At 35.0% G+C, this 22,780-nt stretch overlaps 1 protein-coding gene across 2 annotated transcripts in view; it reads right to left on the minus strand.

Annotated features, from left to right (window-relative positions):
• The window catches only part of GRID1 (glutamate ionotropic receptor delta type subunit 1), a 1,118,042-nt gene that overhangs the window by 241,685 nt on the left and 853,577 nt on the right, over nt 1-22,780 (minus strand). For both annotated transcript variants that reach the window (XM_074296389.1, XM_074296388.1), the window contains 2 exons: nt 7,086-7,247; nt 5,130-5,249 (listed from right to left, as the gene is read on the minus strand). In XM_074296389.1, the coding sequence (XP_074152490.1) occupies nt 5,130-5,249; nt 7,086-7,247 (282 nt within the window). The remainder of the gene's footprint in view (nt 1-5,129; nt 5,250-7,085; nt 7,248-22,780) is intronic.

The raw sequence follows: 22,780 nt of genomic DNA on the forward strand, positions 1-22,780 counted from the left end.
GTCAGACACAGAAATCAGGACTTGGATTTACATGATAAGGCTGGTGGAAATAAGAAATAAAATCCATGGCTTCTGATTCCCCATCTAGGGTACTCTCTTTAAGTCGGTGCTTCCACGGTAGACATACAGTCCATCATCTCCCTTTCATTGAAAGGAAAATCACCAACTCTGTTTTCCTTCCTTGGAGTCAGTACTTATTCTTCACAGTCTCTTGATACCACTTAATCTTAAATGTCTGGGATGAGTCATTCTTCTAATGGCTTTCTTTTGGTGCAATTATTTTTTTAATCCAGCCTTTTGTTCCCTGTTTTTAGATTAAATCTCATTGGTTTAAACATTATAGAAACTAGCTTGGAGGCTTTATCCCTCATTATTAGTTAATTTTAATTGTAGGGTCCCCTTATCATCAAAAATATTATTTCTGATTCTGAGTTCACAAGATTTGGATTTGGTCTTCATTTGTTTTCATTCATCTGTTGTGTATATTTTTTATGTGTGATTTATGCTGTTAATAAAAGTGGTAATTTCTATTCCTCTTTCTTCCTCTAAAGATGTAATAATGTCTTTTCTCTATCTGCCCTATCCTTTTGTTTTCTCTCTTCTCCAAGTGGTCTTCAATTTGAATACTATTTCCCATTTCTGATTTGTCATTCCTCTCTCTGTGTTATCTCCCCCCTCTTCCTTCCTATTGTAATGGGATGAGACACTTAACTGGAATAAGCCCTAGCTCATCTCAAAACATAAACTCATTCTGTGTCTCTAGTCTCTTCATTTACCCTCCCCACTAGTGAGAAATCTAATCATCTCTCCTTGATTCATTCTGAAATCACTCAGACTCTTTTTTGCTTCTTTAAAAAAAAAATCCCCTTTTCTTAAATGATAAATATGTGATACTAGTCAATGCTGTTCACTCCTTTTCTGATAACTTCTCAGTGTTGATAAGCTTGCTAAGCTACCATATAATGAATGGCCTATGCTATTATGAAAGGAGGATCTTTTAAAAAAAAATGACAAAAAAATACAAATCAGAATAAAATCCACTCTGAAATCAGCTTCTTCTCCAACTCAATTACATTCAGATATCCTGCTCTGGTAAGACAGAGACACACATTCTAACTCCCATTGGTTTCAGGGTCTTTGATGAGTGTTTCCTTGGTAACGGTGGAAAGCTCAGATACTTGAAACAGGAAGTGGAGAGCGATGTTCCTAGGTCTCTCTAAGGCTCCTAGAGTGGCATCCAGCATCACCGGGAGACTGGCTGGAATGCTCTCCATTTAGGAAGTGGCTGATTCTAAAATGGAAGCCCACCAATTTATCGCAGTAGCAGTGAGGTGATTAAGGAATGCATTTGTAAATGACCATTCTTTATGCCTTAGTATTCTTCCTTCCGAACTTTTGAGACTCTCTAGATTCCTTAAATATTCAGTTCAAATCCCATTTTCTGCAGGACTTTGTCCCATCTCCCTAGTATTAGTGATTTCCCCTATAATGATCCCTTCCATCTATTCTGTGTTTATCTTGTATAATCAAAGATCTGTATATGGTGCTCCCATATTAGAATGAAAGCTCCTTAATGACAGTGGCTGTTTCTGGTTTTGTTTGTTTTTGTTTTTCTCTTCTCTATCCCTAGCACTTAATATAGTATCTGGCAAACAGGAACTACTTAATAGATATTTGTTTTTTGATTGGAACACATGAACCACCCTGGATCGAGACTGGTATCATAGTGATTTTTCTATGTCAAACTCATTTCCCCTTTCCACTTACTTGGATGAGATTCTTGTATGGGCATCAATTTTCTGTTCCGTAAAATGAGAGATTTGAATTACATGACTGCTAAAGTCCTTTTTGGTTCTAAAACATACATTTGTACCCTTTCCTTTTTCCTTCAGCTTCCTTCCTTTCTTTTGCTTCCTCTCTTTTCTCTTTTTCTATCTCTCTGCCTCTCTCCCTGTCTCTGTTCCTGTTTCTCTTCTTCTATCTCTCTATCTTTGTCTCAATTTTTCTCTGCAACTCTGTCTTTTTCTCTCTCTTTGGCTCGGTGGTCTGTCTCTGTCTGTCTGCCAGTCTCTCTTTCTGCTTTGTCTTTCTCTTTGTCTCTGTATCTGTATGCTTCTGTTTTTGTCCCTGTCTCTATCTATCTCTTCATGTCTGTCTCGATACCTCTCTCTGTCTTCCCCTGTCTGTCTCTCTGTCTCTGTCTCTGTCTCTGTTTTTCTCTCCCTCTCTGTGTGTCTCTCTCTCTGTATGCATGTATGTGTCTCTTTCTTTTGATTTTCCCTCTAAGTTATATTTTTAGAGGTAAAAGGAACTTCATTGGCCAATTAGACTAGTCATTTCATTTCATAGCAGTCAACTGTGGGCCATGACGATTAAGTGACTTGCCCAAGCAGCGAATGACATACAAATAGAAAGTGACAGAGAAGGTTTAAATCTAGGCCCTTTACTTCTAAATTAATGATTACAGAGTTTTATGCTTTAGAAAGGACCCCAGGCTAGTTTCTAGTATCAATCAGAATTGGATGGAAGATTCGCAAAGCTCTGGAACTTTGAGGTGCCATGCAGTTGCATTTGAGGAATTGCTCTTATGTTACCATCAGTCACATTAAGAACCTCTCTTGTCTATTTTATACTCATGAGAGAATGATATCACAGATGAAGTTCTGATCACCCATGACAACACCGATTTTTGACATCACAGATTAGTCCATTAATTTGTGATCACCCCGTAGCAACACAATTAAAAAAAACAAAAAACAAAAAACAATAATTTTTGCCTGAATGTCTATGGTCATAGAATTAGATTGACTAGCTTACTTTTGCTTATTTTCTTGTTGGCCAGGTTGATGCCTCAGAAGTCCTTTTATCAAACCCACAACATTCATATAGCTGTGACCATCACCCACTATCCAAATAAATAAAACTCCCTTCCTTGGTCACCAGTCCCCTATATGTAGTGTGTAACCATATTTGGATATGTTACCTGAAGACAGGAGCTATCTTGCTTTTGTTCTTATATCTTCTATGCCTAACTCATAGGAGATACTTAGTAAATGTTTTATCATTCATTCAATATTCATTCATTTAGTTGTTCTGCTGATTCTACCCTTCCCTTCCCTCTTTCTCCAACCCGCCAGTCAAAGAAAAAGTGTCAAATGCACTAATCTAGCACAATTCTGAAAGATCTAATAATATGTGATAGGAAGCCTCCAATTTTACATCAGAAAGTTAGCTTGGGGATTTTTTTTAATCATTCTAGACAAAGCCAATAAATTATATGGCACTTCAAGTGCATTTTAGCCATTCTACTTGCTGTCTTCCACCTGCTACCCAACGGTTCCTGCTCTACAGACTACTCTAAATACACAACCTGCCTCTTTAATTACATAGTTTTCTATTCCTTAGTCTATTAACGCTCTGGATTCCAGTCCTAATACACAGTTGCAAAGGAACATGAGTTTAGGTGAGCCTGTACATGGCTATGTATCCAAATGTGGCTGTACTACTGCCACTATACTAGAAAAAAATCCTACTCTGGGTTACAATCTGGTACCAATGTGATCTGAAGATAACATTTTAATGATGGTGACTAAAATCCCATCTCGGCAAGTCACAATATTTCTAGAATATAAATTTGAGTTTTTATTAGTGTCTATTCAATCTTCCTAGGTCCCAAAGAAAGCTTCCCAGGCTGCCCACCTCAACTCAGTCAGTCAAAATATGATAAATTAAATTGAACCTGTTTGCTAGTTGGAAGTAAGTTTCCATAATGCAAGAAGTAAAAAATAACAGCATATCAAAACTGGATATTCATATCCTGGATAAAAATATAATGGCCTTGAGGTGATACGCCATTTTTTTACACCTAGATCTTAGCACTACCTCTGACACATAGTGGACACTTACATGTCTTTCCTATTAGAGTAAAGGTTGTGATCTCGGCAGTGAACTCAGAAATCTTTGCTTTCTCTTCTAAATATCTCCTTTCTTTTTCCTTCTCTTTAAAAAATGCCTTCTATTGGAAGAGGCAGCAGGACAGAGATGACAAAGAGATATAATTTTAAAGCAGGAAGACCTGGCTTCAAATTCTGCCTCTGGCAAATACTAAGTAACGTTGAGGCAGCTGCTCCACCTGTCAGTGTTATAGATGATTCTCTAAGTTGAAGAGAGGTTATCAAGCTATACTTATAGGAGTTTCCTCACCTGAGAGTACACTGCTCCAAGGACCTCACAATCCAGTCTAATGCCTATCTCTAGCTTCTCTCCATCCCAAAACTGACAACCTGACAGACTTGATATTAACTCTTGTGCTTTTCAATACCCATCTTTTGAAGCACAAGATTGGAGCTCTATTATGGATACAGCTGTTCTCCCTGATATTCTAGAAACAGGGACAATGTCAAGGACTCACTAGCATGAAGGCTCTAAGCTTTGAAATCTCATTCCTTATACAGATATGTATCTGTCACAGTGAATGCATGTATACAAGTGAAATGCACGTGTAAGAGGGTGCTTTCATGTGAGTGATGATGGAGTGTTTGTGTGTGTATGTGTGTGTGTGTGTGTGTGAGTACCTACAGCTGTGCTTCTCTGTATATGGCTGTATATGTAGGTATTGGATATGCATATACACATATGTATATATATATATATATATATATATATATATATATATATATATACATATGTGAATATGTGTATATACATATACATATAGAGAAAGATTATACATATATGTAAGAAGAATGGGTGACTTGATATGATCATTTTAATGATTTACGGTTTATTGAGTGGAACAATTTCTTTAACTAAATCAGTTTTAAGTCTCTTGAAAAAACAATCACAGACACCATCCCAAACTCTATTTAATGCATAGAGAAAAAAATGCAGTATAAAGTGCTCCCTGCTTGCTTACTATCCCTAGGCATTGTAGTTACCATCTAGCATAAACTGAGAATGCTTCACTGTGACAGAAATGCTAAGACACTCTTTCCACACTAAATAAACCTTGCACAGCAGGCAAGAAAGAAAAAGACTCTGATCCCTATTTTTTTTCCTTCTGTTGTCATTCCCTCTGTCTAGGATGTGATACTTCAAGCAATGAATAATGGACATTTTAGCAGGCCTACCTTGCGCATGTCTTTGCCAAAGGTCTCGCTATAAGTTGTGCCGAGAATTTCAAACTGGACGTAGGGATTGGAGCTGTCTTCTCGGAACTCCATCACCCCTGTGAGCCCAGTGATGTGGCCCTGCCAAAGAGAGAAGAAAGCATCAATTTTCTGTCAAATTAGAAGGAACTTCTTGCAGAGCATAACAGGAAATGGGAGGGAGATTGCTCCTATAAGGACCTTCTAGAGGTAAGAATGGAAAAGCTTGAAGAGACTTGGGTTATAGTGAAGGCTCTTACATTAGTATTACCACATGCTTTGCCATTGTACCTTAAGACTTTTCCATTCTATTTGTAGGTAAATCCTTCCATGTCTCTCACATTAAAGTATGAGCTCCTTGAAAACAGTGACCACCTTGATTTTCTATTTGTATCTCCAATGCCTTACATATAATAAGAAGTAATTGCTTCATTTGTTCATTCCCTCATTCATCTTACTGAGTTACCTAAGTCCAGGGCTTAGCCTAGGGAACTCAATTAAGGACTCAATTTCATCGAGCATTAACTTCAGTGAGATCATCTTGATTTCTGAACTTTAGAAAGTATAAAAGATGCTAACTCATTGGTCCAGCACTTCTCTCAGATTGTGCCACTGGCAACAATTTTGTGGTTAAACCAAAAGAAAGGCAAATTATAGCCTTGATCCCCCATTACTGATTATTTTAACAGACTGTCCTTTTTTTGAATAGCTGATATTTCTATCCATTGAGAGAAGCAAAATCATTAAATATAATGTCTGGGCTAGTTTTCTGGAGATCCTTCGGACAGGCCTTGGTCTCAGCAGAATAATCACCACAAGAATAGTCAGGAATAAAGTCGAAAGTCTTTATTGTCCTTTACACAGTCTGTGTCTGTCATAGTCTGACCCAGTCTCCTCTGCCAGTCTGCCGGCAATCTGATATCAATGCAGGAGGCAGAAGAGCCAGCATGAGGAAGGTCAAAGATGGTATGTCTGTGGCTGACTTTGTCCTCAGTTTAAATACCCTATTACAATTACATCAACTGTAGAACTATTCCATCCCCATGCTAAGTACTAAATATATGTAAACTAGATAACCACTGTCTCATCAATTCCACTGAGTTAACACCTTGTTTCAAGTACACTTCTTTCAAGTACACTTCTTCAAATTTCTGTCCTCTACAATTAAATATGGAGAGAGCTTCTAGAAAGATATCCAATCAGTAATAATTTGGTGAGTCATAAGGCAATTCCCCATATATCCACGAAACTAGACTTCTTGATCTATACTTGGTTTAGAAGATATTCCTAAACCCAAAGGAAAAACATAAAAGGGCATGAAAACTACATTTTATTACTCCCATCCTATCACTTTCTCTTCTTGAATAAACTTCCTCCAGCAACGATTTCCAGCTTCTCATCATAATGCCAGTTGATTCAAACTGACACCAATGATTTTCACTGTTATTGAAACCCTGAGTAATTTATTGAAGATAAAGCTCCAAACACTGTAGATTTCCCTAAATGTTCTTTCACAATTTGTAAAGGCCAATTCACTTTAACAAGTCTTCTGTGGATTCTCTGATTCACTTATAATCCAACTTTCTAACTTGGCTTCTATCAGAAATTCATGAGATATCTCAGCATAGAAAATCATCATAAATAGAGCAACCTAAGTTGCCCCACCCTAGATTCATATTTCTATTTTATTAAACAAGACAGTGACAACTTCCAGGAATAGTTTTCATGATGGCATCTACTTTAATTGACTTAGAAGCTAAAGGGAAACTAGAGAATTTGTTACATGATACTCAACCACTAGGTTAGAGAAGTCACCATCTAGTCCAGGACCATGCTCTATCCAAAAGGAATAATCTTAGAACAGAAAAACCATATCCCAATACTCCCATCCATTAATTCCCATCCATTTGTATGAGATGGGAGCTTCCCAATCAGTACCTTCTTGATAGTGTCCAGCATGGATCGGCCGCCATTCCAAGGTTTAGTGGACTTCCGCATGCAATTCAGGCTCGCCATGCTGTGCCACTTCCTGTCTTCAAGCTTTCGGTGGAAGGCATTTGCCAGCATCAACACACTGTCGTACAGGTAGAGGTTAGACACCTGTAAAGATTTTTTAAAGACAGTGAAATCATTTACAGTGCTGTATTTCTAGAGAGAGATTGTGAGAAGGGATCAGTGATCTGACAGATATAATCTTATACTATGTCATTATGCATATACATACATATGTAAATGACATATATACACATATACATATACAATGCATCTAGACATATACATATATGTGTGTGTGTGTATAAATGTGTATATCATTGTCAGTCAATCAATTCTAATACTTTAGGGTCATAAATTTAAAGCTGAACCTAAAGGTTATTGAATCATATGAGAAAAAATCTGGAGGTTGAGGGGACTGACCACAGAAACCATCCCACCATTTTGTAAATGAAAACTGGGACTTAGAGTTTAAGTGATTTGTCTGAAATCACACAGGCAGCAAAGATCAGAACTCAAATCTGAACCCTGATCCTATGACTTCAGACACAGAAGTCTTTGGACTCTTCCATAGTACCACGCATGAAAAATAAGAATCCAACACACCCACATGGATAGAGCAGGCTTCAGTGGTGGCAGCTGAGTCACTACCACCCAAACAGGCCTCCAGAAGCCTGAGGAAAAGGCACGTGGGTTTAGCTGCCTCTCACCCCCACTGCCAACCCTGCAGACATTAATTGGCAACAGCCTTACTGACTGTCTGCAGAGCATCCTGAAAGTGAAAAGAAACACATTACTTGTCACCAAGCTTCCTAAAGGGAAAACAGTTTATGAATACAAAATGGTAATAAAAACAGTGATCAGCTGAGGACTCAGAATGCAGGCAGAGTCCATTTCAGCCCAGAATGGAGAGAGACCTGGTATGCCCATTCCCCAAAACAATCCAAGCAATCTGACAGATAGCCAGTATTGCCTAAGATTGTGGTCAAATTTCAGTCACAATCAAAAAAGAAATCCATCAGATTAAGTCCTGATAGCTACTTTGATGTTGCTATCCTAAGGTATGGGATAAAGAAAAGAGGGCAAAAGAGAAGAGGAAAAAAGGAAAGAGAAAGGAAAAGGGAAAAAGAAAGGAAAGGAAAAGGAGAAAGGGAAGGGAAAGGAAGAATGGAGGAGTGAGGAGAATGAAGGAAAGGAAAAAGATAGGAAGAAAGGAAAAAAGGAAGGAAGGAAAGAGAGAGGGAAGGAGGGAGGCAAGAAAAGGAGGGGGGAAGAAAGAAGAAAGGAAGGGAGGAAGGAAGGGAGGAAGGAAGGAAGGAAGGAAGGAAGGAAGGAAGGAAGGAAGGAAGGAAGGAAGGAAGGAAGGAAGGAAGGAAGGAAGGAAGAAAGAAAGAAAGAAAGAAAGAAAGAAAGAAAGAAAGAAAGAAAGAAAGAAAGAAAGAAAGAAAGAAAGAAAGAAAGAAAGAAAGAAAGAAAGAAAGAAAGAAAGAAAGAAAGAAAGAAAGAAAGAAAGAAAGAAAGAAAGAAAGAAAGAAAGGAAGGAAGGAAGGAAGGAAGGAAGAAAGAAAGAAAGAAAGAAAGAAAGAAAGAAAGAAAGAAAGAAAGAAAGAAAGAAAGAAAGAAAGAAAGAAAGAAAGAAAGAAAGAAAGAAAGAAAGAAAGAAAGAAAGAAAGAAAGAAAGAAAGAAAGAAAGAAAGAAAAAAGAAAAAGAAAGAAAGAAAGAAAAAAAAAAGAAAGAAAGAAAGAAAAAGAGACAAAGAAAGAAGAAAGGAAGAGAAAAAAAGAGAGGAGAGAGGGAGGGAGGGAGAGAAGGAAGGGAGGTAGGAAGAAATAAAAATTTATTAAGAGCCTACTCTGTTCCAGGCAATGTTCTAAGTAATTTTCAAATATTGACTCATTTGATCCTACCAACAACCTTGAGAAGTAGATGCTATTATTATCCTCATTTTACAGCTGAGGAAACTAAGATAGGCAATGGTTACGATATTTGCCTAAGATCATGTAACTAGTGAGTATCTAAGGCCATATTTGGACTCTATTTTTCCTGATCCCAGATCCCATTCTTTCTCCATTGTGCCAATTCACTGTTTAAACTTATGAACTGATTGACTCATACAACTTGTATTATCCTGATCAAGTTGCTTTGCCCTTTCTGAGCCTCACTTTCCTCATCTACACAGTAAATATAATGATCCTTCTAGCCATCTCAGAAACTTGTTGAATTTCATAGGTGAAAGAGCTCACAGTAGCCATTTAGTGTAACTCAATATTGGGAAAGGAATCTCTTCTACAAATTCCTTATCCCCCAAGTACTCATATGCCCTTCACATATAGATCCCACCCATATTGTCCACTGCTGACCAAGGCAGCTTATTTTATTTTAAGGTTCCTCCCATCATTAGAAAAATACATATTTATGTTTCCTAACAATAGATGTATTTCCACTTTTTTCCCTACTTCTCTCTTTTTGAATTAAACTGAATGAGTTTAATTCTGTTTCCATTGAATGGTCTTTCAAATAGTTGAAAGCAGCCACAATAATATCATCCCACTCGATCTTCTCTTCACCAAACACCCCCAGTTTCTTTCATGATCCTCAGATTGAGTTCCTCTGCTCTCCTGGTGGCCTTCCTCTGGAGGCTGTGCAATATACCTACAATGCCCTTTCAAAAGTGAGATACCTAGAAATGAACACAGTGTTCTAAATGAAGCCTGATTTGAGAAAGAGCAAAAGGAACAAAGAAAATGCTTTGTAAACTCATGGAAATGTGAGGAGGAAGAGAAAGAGTTTTTGCACTTATTGTTGTTATTTCTGCTACAATTGATGATGATAATAATGCCTAAAGGTTGAACCTTCAGGACCCCTGGGCCTTTCTATCTCCCCTGACACAGCACTGTGAGGACCCCCTGGGATTTTGAATTTACCTTGAAACTGAATCTTCTGACATGTGTTGTTTCTCTCAATTAGAATGTGAACTCTTTGAAAGTGGGGACTGTGCAGCTTTTATATTTATTTCACCAATGCTCAACATCATGTTTTGCACAGAAGAAACACTCAATAAATGTTTTTTTTTTTCCACATTCATTCAGTAACGATGATAAGCATTGCTTCATTTAATTGACTTAAGTATGTAACTCTTCTTTCTGGTAGGTCCTGATAAGTTAATTTGATAAACTTATAGCACCACCATCAGAATCAGAAACAATTGTACTGATCTTGTGTAGTTATGTGGTACAGTAGAGAGAATGCCAGACTTTGAGGCAGAAAGACTCATCTCCATAAGTTCAAGTCTGACTTCAGACACTTACTAGCTGTATGACCTTGAGGAAGTCCCTGTTTGCCTCAGTTTCCTCATCTGTAAAATAAGCTAGAGAAGAAAATGGAAAACTACTCCATTATCTTTTCCAAGAAAAACCCAAATAAGTCATGAAAATTTAGACACACGTGAATAACAAGAACTTGGAAGCAAACAAATAACAGATTGAAAATATCCTAGAAAGGAAACTAAAATTAGGAGGATAACACTTGACTACTTACAGACATAAATGAAATTCTCCACAAGCAGCCATTAAATATAGATATTTTCAATAACCTCACAGGTGAAAAACACTTTTGTGATGGGAAAAGAATGCTCATGAAGTACAGGAAGGAATGTTTCCCTTCATCATTTTTACATTTTACCTCAGAAATTATGGGCATATTATTATTATGCTAGTCCTATGCAGGGTCTTTCAGGTCCCCATAGAGCCACTATTCAGAGGAGCTAGGTCACCTGAAGCGCTAAGACAGAACACAGTTGGTGTTGTGACTATAATTCAGTATGCAATGGAGAAGCCAAGTAGGCTGGGGGTACAAGGAAAAAGTTACACTATCCCTTCTTTCAGTGACCAGTAAGAATTTATTTTCCTCTCCTTTCAATCTTCCAGCATCCCTAATGCCTAAATAATTCATTATATTTGTACCTCACCAAAAACTAAACTGCATAATATTGGCAACCTTTTAATTCTGTGGGAGCTGAAATCACTTCGGGTTTATTCTGTTTTTTGTGTATTTTCAAAAATATGGATTTTTAAAACTAAGAAGAATATATTGGAAATGATTTTTCCCATATCTTCCCAATATTCTTGTTTATCTGAATTATTAATATAAGCCAATAATCTATGTTCTCATCAATTCACATAGTAATCAGATTTGAAAATCTATTTGATCTCCTGCACAGACTTAACAGCCTCTACCAAATGGAATTTCAAGAAGCCATGCTTGTAGAAATCTCCTCTCAAATGGATTAAGGGGACTGAGTCATAATTAGTGATTTAAAAATACATGAGTATGTCGAGGTCTGCAATTAAAAGTATAAAACAGGACTTGAGTCACAACAAGCCATAGGAAACCCTTCACCCTCCCACAAGTCTGCCTTTGTGGTTGAGAAACCACATTTAATTTCAGTAAAAAAGTTTGTTTTCTACAATGTTCTTTACCCATTGTCTCCTACCAGAATTTGACAAAGAACTAATGTTAGCTAGTACTTAACCCTCTTTGAGGCATTTGCTTGTTCGGGAAGCTTCAGAGACTCCATATTGTTGTTGTTGTTGAGTCATTTGAGTTGTGTCTGACTCTTCATGACCCTGTTCGGAGTTTTGTTGGCAAAAATACTGAAGGGGTTTGCCATACCATTCTGCAGCTTATCGTTACAAATTGGAAACTGAGGCAAACAGAATTAAGTAATTTATCCAGAATCACAGAGTTAGTGTTTGAGGCCACATTTAAATACAGGATAATGAGTCTTCTTGACTTCAGGCCTGAAATTATATCTAGCCGACCAATTCCATTTTGGTTGTAGAATGAAATACTAAATCCTGTATGAACATTTAAATCCCTTCCTATAGACAATAAAAAAAAAAAAAAAAAAACAAAAACAAACAAACAAAAAAAAAAAAAACTTGTGCATTTAAATGTCAGGACAAATGTAAGGATTATGTAAAGACAATTACAAAATGCTTTTTATAAACAGACAGATCTAAACAACTTGAGAAAAATTAATTGCTCATAACTAGACTGAGTCAATATAATAAAAATGATAATTCTATTTAAATTAGTTTACTTATTCAGTGTCACATTAATCAAACTAGTGAAGAATTATTTTATAAAGCCAGAAAAATTGTCACAAAAATTTTCCGGAAGAACCAAGGTCAAGAATATCAAGGAAATCAATTAAAAGTATAAAGGTAGGCAGTTTAGTAGTTCCAGATTTGAAACTATATTACAAAGCAGTAAAAATCAAAATAATCTGGCACTGGCTAAGATATTGAGTGATGGATCAGTGGGATAGATTACACAATGCTGGTAGTAAATGATCATGGAAATTTAGTAGTTTGATAAAAACAAAGGTCCAAACTTTTAGGCTAAGAACTCACTACTTGACAAACATTTCTGGGAAAACTGGAAAGCAGTTTGACAATGATGCATAGATTAACATCTCATACCATATACAAAGATGAGGTCAAAATGAATAAATGATTTAGACATAAAAGATTATATCGTAGGACATGTTGAAATGCAAACTGGACAATACTGATTATCTTAAATTTAAAATGTTTGTACAAAATCAATGTAGCCAAGATTAGAAGGGAATAAGAAAACTGGGGGAAACTGTATATCCAATGTTTCTGATAAATACCTCATTTCTAAGATATACAAAAAATTGACTCAAATTTATATGAATACAAGCCATTTTCCAATTGATAAATGGTCAAAGGACATGAATAGACAATTTTCTTCTGAAGAAATAAAGGCCATTTGTAATTATATGAAAAAAATGTTCTAGTTCACTACTGATTGGAGAGATGCAAATTAAGAAAATTCTAAGGTACCACCTCTAAGATTGGCTAAAATGACAGGAAAAGATGATAAATGTTGGAGGGAATGAGAGAAAACTGGGACACTAATACATTATTAGTGGGAGTTGTGAATTGATCCAACCATTCTGAAGAGCAGTTTGTAATTATGCCCAAAGGGCTACCAAACTGTGCATACCTTTGATCCAAAAGTGTCTCTTCTGAATCTCTATGCCCAAAAGGACCCACAAATGCAAATTTTTTGTAGTAACCCTTTTTGTTGTGGCAAGGAACTAGAAACTGAGCCTCAATTGAAGAATGCCTGAAAAAGTGATAGCATATGAATGTAATAGAATATTATTGTTCTATAAGAACTGATGAGCAGGCTGATATCAGAAAAGTCTAAAAAGACTTACATGAACTAATGCTGAGTGAAGTGAGTAGAACCAAGAGAACACTGTACATAGCAACAAGAAGACTATATGATGGACGTGATTCTTTTCAACAAGGAGGTGATTCAAGCAATTCCATAGACTTGTGAAGAAAAGAGAGAGGACTATGAAGATTGAAAATGGATCACAACATAGTATTTTCACCTTTCTTTTTGTGATTATTTGCTTGTTTTTTTTTTTTTTCTTTTTCCTTTTTTCCCTTTGGTCCTGATTTTACTTGCACAGCTGGATATATGTGGAAATATGTTTAAAGGAATTGCATATGCATAACCTAATTTGATTACTTGATATCTAGGAGAGAGGAAAGTTGAGGAGAGGGAGAGAAAAAATTGGAACACAATATTTTGTAAAAGTGTATGTTGAAAAATATCTTTGCATACATTTTGAAAAGAAAAAAATCTATTATTATTAAAAATAAAATAAATTTAGTTATGCATTTAAATTAAAAAGGCTTACATATAAAAAAATAGGGGAGAATGGGAAACATATTTGTAAGAGCTATGGATAAAGAAAGATTTTATGACCAAACAAGTGATAGAGGGAGGATTGTTTGTTTTTTAAGTTATATTTTGCACACACACACACACACACACACACACAAAAAAAAAAAACTAATGTCAAAATTAGAAGGAAAACTGATGTGAGATGAATTTGCAGTACTTTTCTCTGATGAAAGTCTCATTTTTCAAATATATAGGGAATTGAGCCAAATTTATTTTTAAAAAAAGTACAACCTACTCCCTAATTGATAAATGATTAAAGGATATGAACAGGCAGTTTTTAGAAGAAATTAAAGCTATTAATAGTTACATGAAAAATGATCTAAATCACTACTGATTAGAGAAATGCCAATAAAAAAGCTCTGAGATACTATCTCACACCTACCAGATTGACTTACGTGACATTAAAGGAATATGAAAAATGCTACAGGAGATATAGAAAAAATTGGGACACCAATGCACTATTGATTGAATTGTGAACAAATCCAACAATTCTAGAGTACTGTTTGCAACTATGTCCCAAAAGGCTATAAAACCGTGCATACCATTTGTACCAGTAATAATCCTTTAGGTCTATATTTTAAAGAAATATTTATAGCAGCTTTTTTTTTTTTTTTTTTTTTTAGTGGCAAGAATTTGAAACTGAAGATACTCATCAATTAGAGAATTACTGAACAGGTTATAGTTTGTAATGGAACACTATTGTGCTATAAGAAATAATGAACAAAATGGTTTCAGAAAAAAACAGTAAATTTACATAGATTGTTGGAAAATAAAGTGAACAGAATCAGGAGAACATTATTTACTATAACATTAATACTACAATAATTAGCAACTGTAAAATACTTAGCTACTCTGATTAAGAAACTGATGCAAGAAAATTTCAAAGCATTTTCAATGAAAAGTGCTGTCCATCTCCAGAGAGAGAATTGATGAAAATAGGGTACTTTTTTTTTTACTGTTTTATTTTGGTTGTTGTGTTTAAAACATAGCTAATATAGACATATCTTTAAGTGACTTCAAATGTATAATTGACATCACCTTGCTTCCCTCTTCAAGGAGAAGGATGTAGAAGGAGGGAGAATAAAAATTTAGAACTCAAAAATTCATTTTCATCTTTTTGATATTTTAATTAATTAATTTTGGTTATACACATATGTTTTTCATATTTCCTTATGAACCACTTTGGGAGAGAAAAATCAAAATAAAAGGGGGAAAGGAGGAAAGAAAAATAAAATAGAAGAAAAAGAGGGGGAAAAAGTGAACATAATATGTGTTGATTCACATTCAGTTTCCATAGTTCTTTCTCTGTTTGCAGATGGCATTTTTCATCCAAAATTTATTGGGGTTGCCTTGGATCACTGAACTACTAAGAAGCAAGTCTTTCATAGTTGATCATCCCACAATCTTGCTGTTACTATGTAAAATGTATTCCTTGTCCTGCCTGTTTTGCTCAGCATCAGTTCATATAAATCTTTTCAAGCCTTTCTAAAATCAGCATGTTCATCATATTTATAGAACAACAATATTCCATTACCTTCATATACCATAACTTGTTCAACCATTCTCCAATTGATGAGCATTTACTCACTTTCCATTTCTTTGCCACCACCAAAAGAACTGCTACAAACATTTTTGAAAATGTAGATATTTTTTGCCTCTTTAATGATATCTTTGGGATACAAATCCAGTAGTGGTGCTGTTGGTTCAAAGGGTATGCACAGTTTAATAGCCCTTTGGACATATGACTCAAAATTAAAAACATATATGTATTTTACATATAATTGACAGATATTTAATGAAATAATTAAAATAATGTTAAAAATAAAAAATACATATACTAAAAATTCCTTCAAAAACTGTTTATAATTACATTGGAAAATTAAAAGGGACCTTAGTGGCCACTGAGTCCTTGATATATGCAAAGGAATATCTAATTTAACATACCTGCCTATTAGTCTTAAAACTTCTATGTAAAGACCTCTAGGGAGGGGAATCCACTCCACATCTGTACAGGTAAAATTACCTCTTGGCACCTTTATATATCCTGTTCTACCCTCTGAGGCCAAAAGTAAGAAAAGTCCAATCCTCTCTCTACATGATATTTCTTTGAAGATTTGAATATGGTCCTATTGTTTTCTCTTCTCTAGCATCTGTAACACATCTATTCTCCATATGCCCCGCCCAACTCTAACACAGATCCTATTTTCCCCCTTGAAATGTCACTTTTTCTTCTTTTAAGAATATCTCATTCTCTCTAACAACATGGAGTATGAAATTGCTTTCTTAAGTTCTTTCACTTTTTTTTTTTCTTTCAAGAGAAATCTTGACTAAACTTGGAATAGAGACAATAGTAATTCAAGTGTGGCAGAAACACAAACAATTCATATTATATGAAAGCCCCTACTCAAACTCCCCTGCTCTCCATGATTTAAATTACAACCCTTATTTTCTTTTTAACTATTTGTGAGTATTAAAAATACAATAATGTTTATGATTAGCATTTCTAATAACTTGACAAGCAGACACAGCTTTTCTTACTATCTGCTTTGTGCCTGTCAGCTCACCTCTCTTTCTGACTTGCTTCACTTTCCTTTTTTACTAACAGTTCTTTTCCAGAAATATACTGTTTTTCCCCTTTTCCTTTTCTTATTTATCTTTCTAATTTTCTCTTGAACCTTATCTCCAACTATGTGGGCCCTTTCACTAATAATTTTCAGTCTTTCTAAATTATTTTTAACTCCTTGATAAAAATTAGAAGAGCAACTAATTATACTAATATTACAGAGCTAATTATCTTTAAAGGTGAAATTTGAACTTGATCCTCTAATTTTCAAGGGTCTGACTCTTTTTCCAGTATCATACTGCATCAAGAGACATTAAAAATGTGAGCAAAAGAGATCTAAAAAGAAGGAAAGATAATAATAGAAAAAAGTTTGAACAGTTTGTCAGCAAGCATTTACTAGAATGAAAAGGACAGGAAAAGAAGGGTAGAGATTAAAGAAGACAACAGCTAAATTTACAATTTACAAGGTGGGATGGAGACTCCCATAAATTGCATAAGTGACTCCCATCAATTAAAAAGCTTATCTTCTATAGAACCTTTCATGGAAAAAAATAGAAAAAATTTTTTTTCTACATAATTGGTTGGCAAAGTTTAGAGAACCATGAAGATAGAGCTCATTCATTTCATCTATGACTAGATAAAGAAAATTCCTGTCAGTTATAGGGAGATTGTTGTCCAAAAGCTTGACATTGCCAGCCTGATGGTTGGAAAGACAGACAGACAGACAGACAGATAGATAGATAGATAGATAGATAGATAGATAGATAGATAGATAGATAGATAGATAGATAGATAGATAAGTTTGATTGTAACACTATCAGCATCCCCAGACCAAGAGTACTCAGAGACTAAAGAATTTCAGGGTGAATACCTGGGACAATATAGAAGTGGCCATTCTGGTTCAGAAGCAAAATTCGTGGCCCCAGATGTCAAAGAAGGAATTTTTTAAGGTACTGAGTTCTAACAATATCTTACTCCTTTATTATTTCCCCAGATCAAAAACCTCTAAATATAAATCTCATGACATTGGGGTCAGGGCAGTGTGATGTATTCACAAATGGATAGGGATCCTTTTTCAAAGTTTTTATATCTCCATTTATATTAGGATTTGAGTGATATATTTTAGTTCTCAGTAGTGGGCAATTATGGAGTTAAAATAATGATGAAATAAAATGCCATCAATAATGCCTAACCTAACCATGTCATTATTTTGGATAGAAATGTAACTGCTTATAAAGTGCAAGCCTTCATGCAACAAATGTTAAATCAGTGGTATGTGTGAGAGGTATTATAGAAATTCAGATAATGACTCAATCACTGAGACCTGAGGCAGCAATCTTCATTAAAGAGATAGAGTTTGATTTTATAATTGATCCATTGAAGGCTTGGAGGTGTTTAGGCTGTTAAAGAGAAAGCCTTAGAAATGACATAGTCATTGTTTTCAAAGGATGTCATTTAGAAGAAGGATTCAACATTGGCTTGGCTCCAGAAAACATAGTTACTAACAGAGATTGAAAATGATAGAGTGCAGATTTAGACTTGAAAAAATTTCTTTATAAATAGAGTTGTCCAAAATGATAATGAACCCCATTCCCAAGATATAGCAGGTTCCTCACTCTTCTAGATTTTCAGTCAAAGGCTGCAAGAGGGCCTGACATAGATCTTATCGCTGCTAAATATTCTTTCAAAGATATTTCCAACTCTGGAAACTTTTGAAATTCTTATTTCTGAAACTAATTTCCATCAAAGTCTATAAACGAATGACATATTTAGACGAGCAGTGATGCTTGAAGTCCTTAAGTCTACAAACAACCTTAACTTTTATATGAGGAAACTGAGGCTGGCAAGGTAAATTACTTTCCCAAGGCTATATGCATTATGTGTCTGAGACAAGATTCTAAGCCATGTATTCTTGACACTAAAGTGAGTGATATAACCATTATGCCATGTTGATTCTTTTCAACATGTAGAAGCCAGTAGTTTAATTAAATAATGCCAAGTTCTTATCCTCAAGAAGCTCACCCTCTAGTAGGAAGATAAAAGATAGACAATAAAATATGATAGGTAATATAGAGATATAGACATATATAAAAGATATCTATATTGATACAGTTAATATGTAAATATTGATGTGTGTCAAAATATATTTAAATGTATATGCAGCTATATATGTATAAATTTATACATTTATATATGCTCTCTCTATATATACACATATACACAGTTACATACGTATACACAAATAAAATATGCATGTATGTGTATTTAGAAAAAAATTAAAACTGCTTTTGGACAGTTTGTATGTAAACACAGTGACACTTAATAAAAAAACATGCCGTGTGTCTACCATCAATTGCACAAAGGCTCTTTTTATAGGAACATCAGTGGCTTAAACCTTAGCATTTAGAGGCTGTATCATTGTGCCTAGAATATCAGAGAACCATAGAATATTAGTTCTGGAAGAACCTCAAATGTCAAGGACAACAGTTTAGAAAGCACCATCACAAGATGTCTCGAGGCTATAAAAGAATGCATCCAAGAATATCATATGCTTATAGATTGAAACATGGAAGGGACCTCAAGTCATCTTTGGCATCCTTTTCATTTTATTGATTTGAAAACTGAGGCCTAGGGAAGGAAAGTGACTTATCTATAATCATAAAAGCAGTCAGCTTCAGAGGCAGAATATGAAAATAGGTTCTCTTTGTACTTTTTCATAGACTTAGATAGTAGATTCCACTTATTAAAATCTATTAGTTATGTATCTATGGACAAATCAATTAACTGCCAAGTTTTAATTTTCTTATTGGTAAAATATGAGTGAAAATATTTGTGGTGGCTGCTCTATGAGCTTGTTACACAGACAGAGCTTTACTAGAATGAAAGATTTTGGAGAAATGCAAATTATTCTTGTTATCTGACCTTAGTGACATGACCTCTAACAATCTCCAAAAGTATCTGATTTCTTCTAAGGTTGATTATTGTCTTTCTCTTTCCAGCATAAGGATTATTCTCTCTGATTGAAATGATGAGAACAGTGAAAATTGACTGGTTGTACTTTTTCAAACAGCTGCTTTATTATTTGTTCATTTTGTTCCATTCAAAGTCTAAAGAGTGAGAGCCCTTTTGTGGTCCTCATCATCTCGGGGAGGAGAAATAGTTTAGACTGGGCAAAATCCTACTTAACACTCTTCTTACTGGAACATACCAGTCTTTTATATTTCTTCTCAGATGTGTATCTCACCTTTGTTTTGTTTTATGTGAACTTTCAAAATCTGAGCTCATTAGAAATCTCTCCATGAAGCCAAATCAGAGACAATCCATCTTTTTCTATTATTGCAATAATTCCTAATTATGCTGAAATAATTTTATTCTTGAGATTCTTACATTTCAATTTCCACTTCTACACTCTAGGACCCATATTCAACTACGGGCAGCATCTATCTCCAATTCCAGAAAAACATTGTCTCCAGTTTCAAAACATCTACTTCACTTGCAAGTTCTAAAAGGATCAAGTCTATTATTATGTTCTACCTTCAGCATCTTTTTTTAATATTTCTTCCTGAAAGACACTCTCTTTGACTCCACTACTCTTCATGTCATCATTGTCACAGAGTTCACAATCAGAGCCGAGCTTAATGGTCAAGTCAGATAGATTTTTATGAATTTCTTCATTTGAACATTTCTTTACACTACTTGAACAATTGATTGCTTTTTAAAGTAATTAAGTATCTACTCTATGCAAGGTATTAAGTTAAGTGCTAGAAGAGGACAAAATTAAATTAATAGCAAGTTCCTGTTCTCAAACTTATACTGAAATAGGAGGATAAAGAAAAGAAATGAATGAATTAGCTAAAGAAAGAAAAAATGAAGGAAATAATGTAGGAAGGAAGGAAAGAGATTGATGATGAAGATATACAGATATTATATCAATATAATCATAAACATAATATATATGTATAATGTGCATATATACATATATAGATACACATATGTGTGCGTAGACAAAGCTTATAACTGCACTAAGACTTTCAGGACACTTTGTGTGTAGATTCACAATTCATATATCTGTATATACATGCATGTATGTGGATACATATATAATAATGTTTATCTATTATACATGTGCATATAAACTATGATGAATAAGTAATAGAGGGATGAAATTAACTGAAAGAAGTGACTAAGCTAAATTCATCAAAAGCATAGACCAGCTAATCTAAAAGTTCTTTGATTTTGGATACAGTTTTGGAATTTGTTTTGCTTGATTATGCATATTTATCCTAAGTATTTCATTTTTCTTTTATTTTTGTGATGGAGAGATGGAAAAAAGCTAAAAAACTTCCTATTAATTTTTAAAATAAAGTTCAACTTTATTTCTTTAAATAGTTCTTTAGAGACATTAATAGCTTCTAACTGAGTCAAGAGAGATGTTTCCTGGAGAATGGGTAATTTCAGATGAAACAGGAAGGAAGGACAGCATTTTTACAGAAAGATGTAGAATATATGTATTGGAAGAACATCATCATACAGGCAGAAAGAGTGGTAAATAATGTTTAAAGAAAATCTTAAGAAAACATGGCATAACCTTGCAAAATTATAAGTAACAAAGAAGATTCATTTTCACAAGTTTAAGCAAATGAAAAACTTCCTTTTGTCTAAAAAAGAAAATATTTTTTTTTCCTAAAGCAGATTAGGAGCCCAAAATAGGGGTATCATATTTTCTAATATTTGTTTTATTTAGTCATATCCTCTTCCCATAGCACCTTTCACATTTCCTGGCTCTCTAATCAAAATGTTGTTGTTATTGGGTCTTTTTCACGTTTGCAGAGCTTGATGTGATCTTCCTCATCTGCCCCATCCTTTTATTGAGATATGAAAGGCTAGGTGATGGATTCTATGTCACCATCTCAACTTTAGTTCAGAGTTCTGTCTGAACCCTCTTACCATAGCATGTTCATGAAAAAGGAGTTAACCCCCCAGGAGTAAGAGACTCTCTCTTTATCCTATAACATGCATGCTGATGACCTAGTCCACTTTCCTCTTGTTGCTTCAGATGGGCTGCCTTTGGCAAAGCTTCACATTAAGTTTATTCTGACTCATAAGCTGGCAACTTCTCGTCACCCTGCTCTTTACAGCTATGACATTCAGGCAGTGGTTTTCCAAACCAAGTCAATAGTGGACCCCTAGGGTCCAGCCTCTCCTTTCATGTAATGGAATGTCCTGATTAATATTACAGAAGCTGAGATGTCATGCAGGCTGCTCTTTGAGAGTGAAGATCATTACTGGGACATGGCGGCATTTTAAAGAAAGAGGCCAGGGCACCCCTGGGTGGGGATTTCTTCATCATCTGACTCACATGCCTGAAATAAAGGCCACTGTTCTTCAGTGGCAACAAAGGGGTGATATTTAAGCATCAGGGCCTGGCCTAGACAAGGGAGCCTTTTAGCATGACTTTCTCCAAATGAGTTACTGAAAGGGGTGCAGAGAGTGGGTCATGTTGTGAACAGTAGTCAACTTTTGCTCAGGCTTCTGTCAGAAAAAAGAATTTGCCCAACTGGGAAATGAAAGTCCATCTCCAGGTTCACGTACCTCAACTTGGAGTAAGGAAGGGAAAGGGTGCCTGTGTGAGATGTGTGTGTGGGAATAGATCTAGTCTTCATGTGTTATCTATAGAGTAACACTAAAAAATGTCAGATTATTCCATTCCTACAAATATCTTAGAACATTAATGCTTTTCTGGAAAAAAAATGGGAAATGGGAGAGAAGCCATAGCCCACCATAGAGAACAAATCATTAACTTTATAGATTGTGGAAGCACTGCATCAAGAAAGCTTTCTGGCATCTCCAACCCAAGGAAATATTCCAATAGCCAATTCTTCTTTAACATTTAGTTAGACCTTGTCCCCAATTCTGTCTATCCCTACCAAAAAAAAAATTGTATGTGTCTTTCCATATTTAATGTAGCAGCATGCAAATTTGTATTCAATTACTCTGGTAGAAAACAGATAGCTTGGAATAATAGCTTACATTCTCCCCAGAATTGACTTTGACCTTGAAAAACATGATCTCTTGTTTTTTGTTTGTTTTCTTTTCCCCCTTAAGACATTCCTAATTGTGCAAGTGACTTCCTCTAATTGTTTTTCTAATTAATCAAATATTGGAGGTGTTTATATTTTTCCTTTCCTCTCCTTCTGAAGGTTTAATCTCTTTAAAGCTAAACCTTTTTGATCTTGATTTATTGAAATAATATTTTTGAACCTACTCTAAGAATTTCCCATAATTACA

The sequence above is a fragment of the Sminthopsis crassicaudata genome, chromosome 2, assembly GCF_048593235.1.
Source record: "Sminthopsis crassicaudata isolate SCR6 chromosome 2, ASM4859323v1, whole genome shotgun sequence".
Classification (NCBI taxonomy): domain Eukaryota; kingdom Metazoa; phylum Chordata; class Mammalia; order Dasyuromorphia; family Dasyuridae; genus Sminthopsis; species Sminthopsis crassicaudata.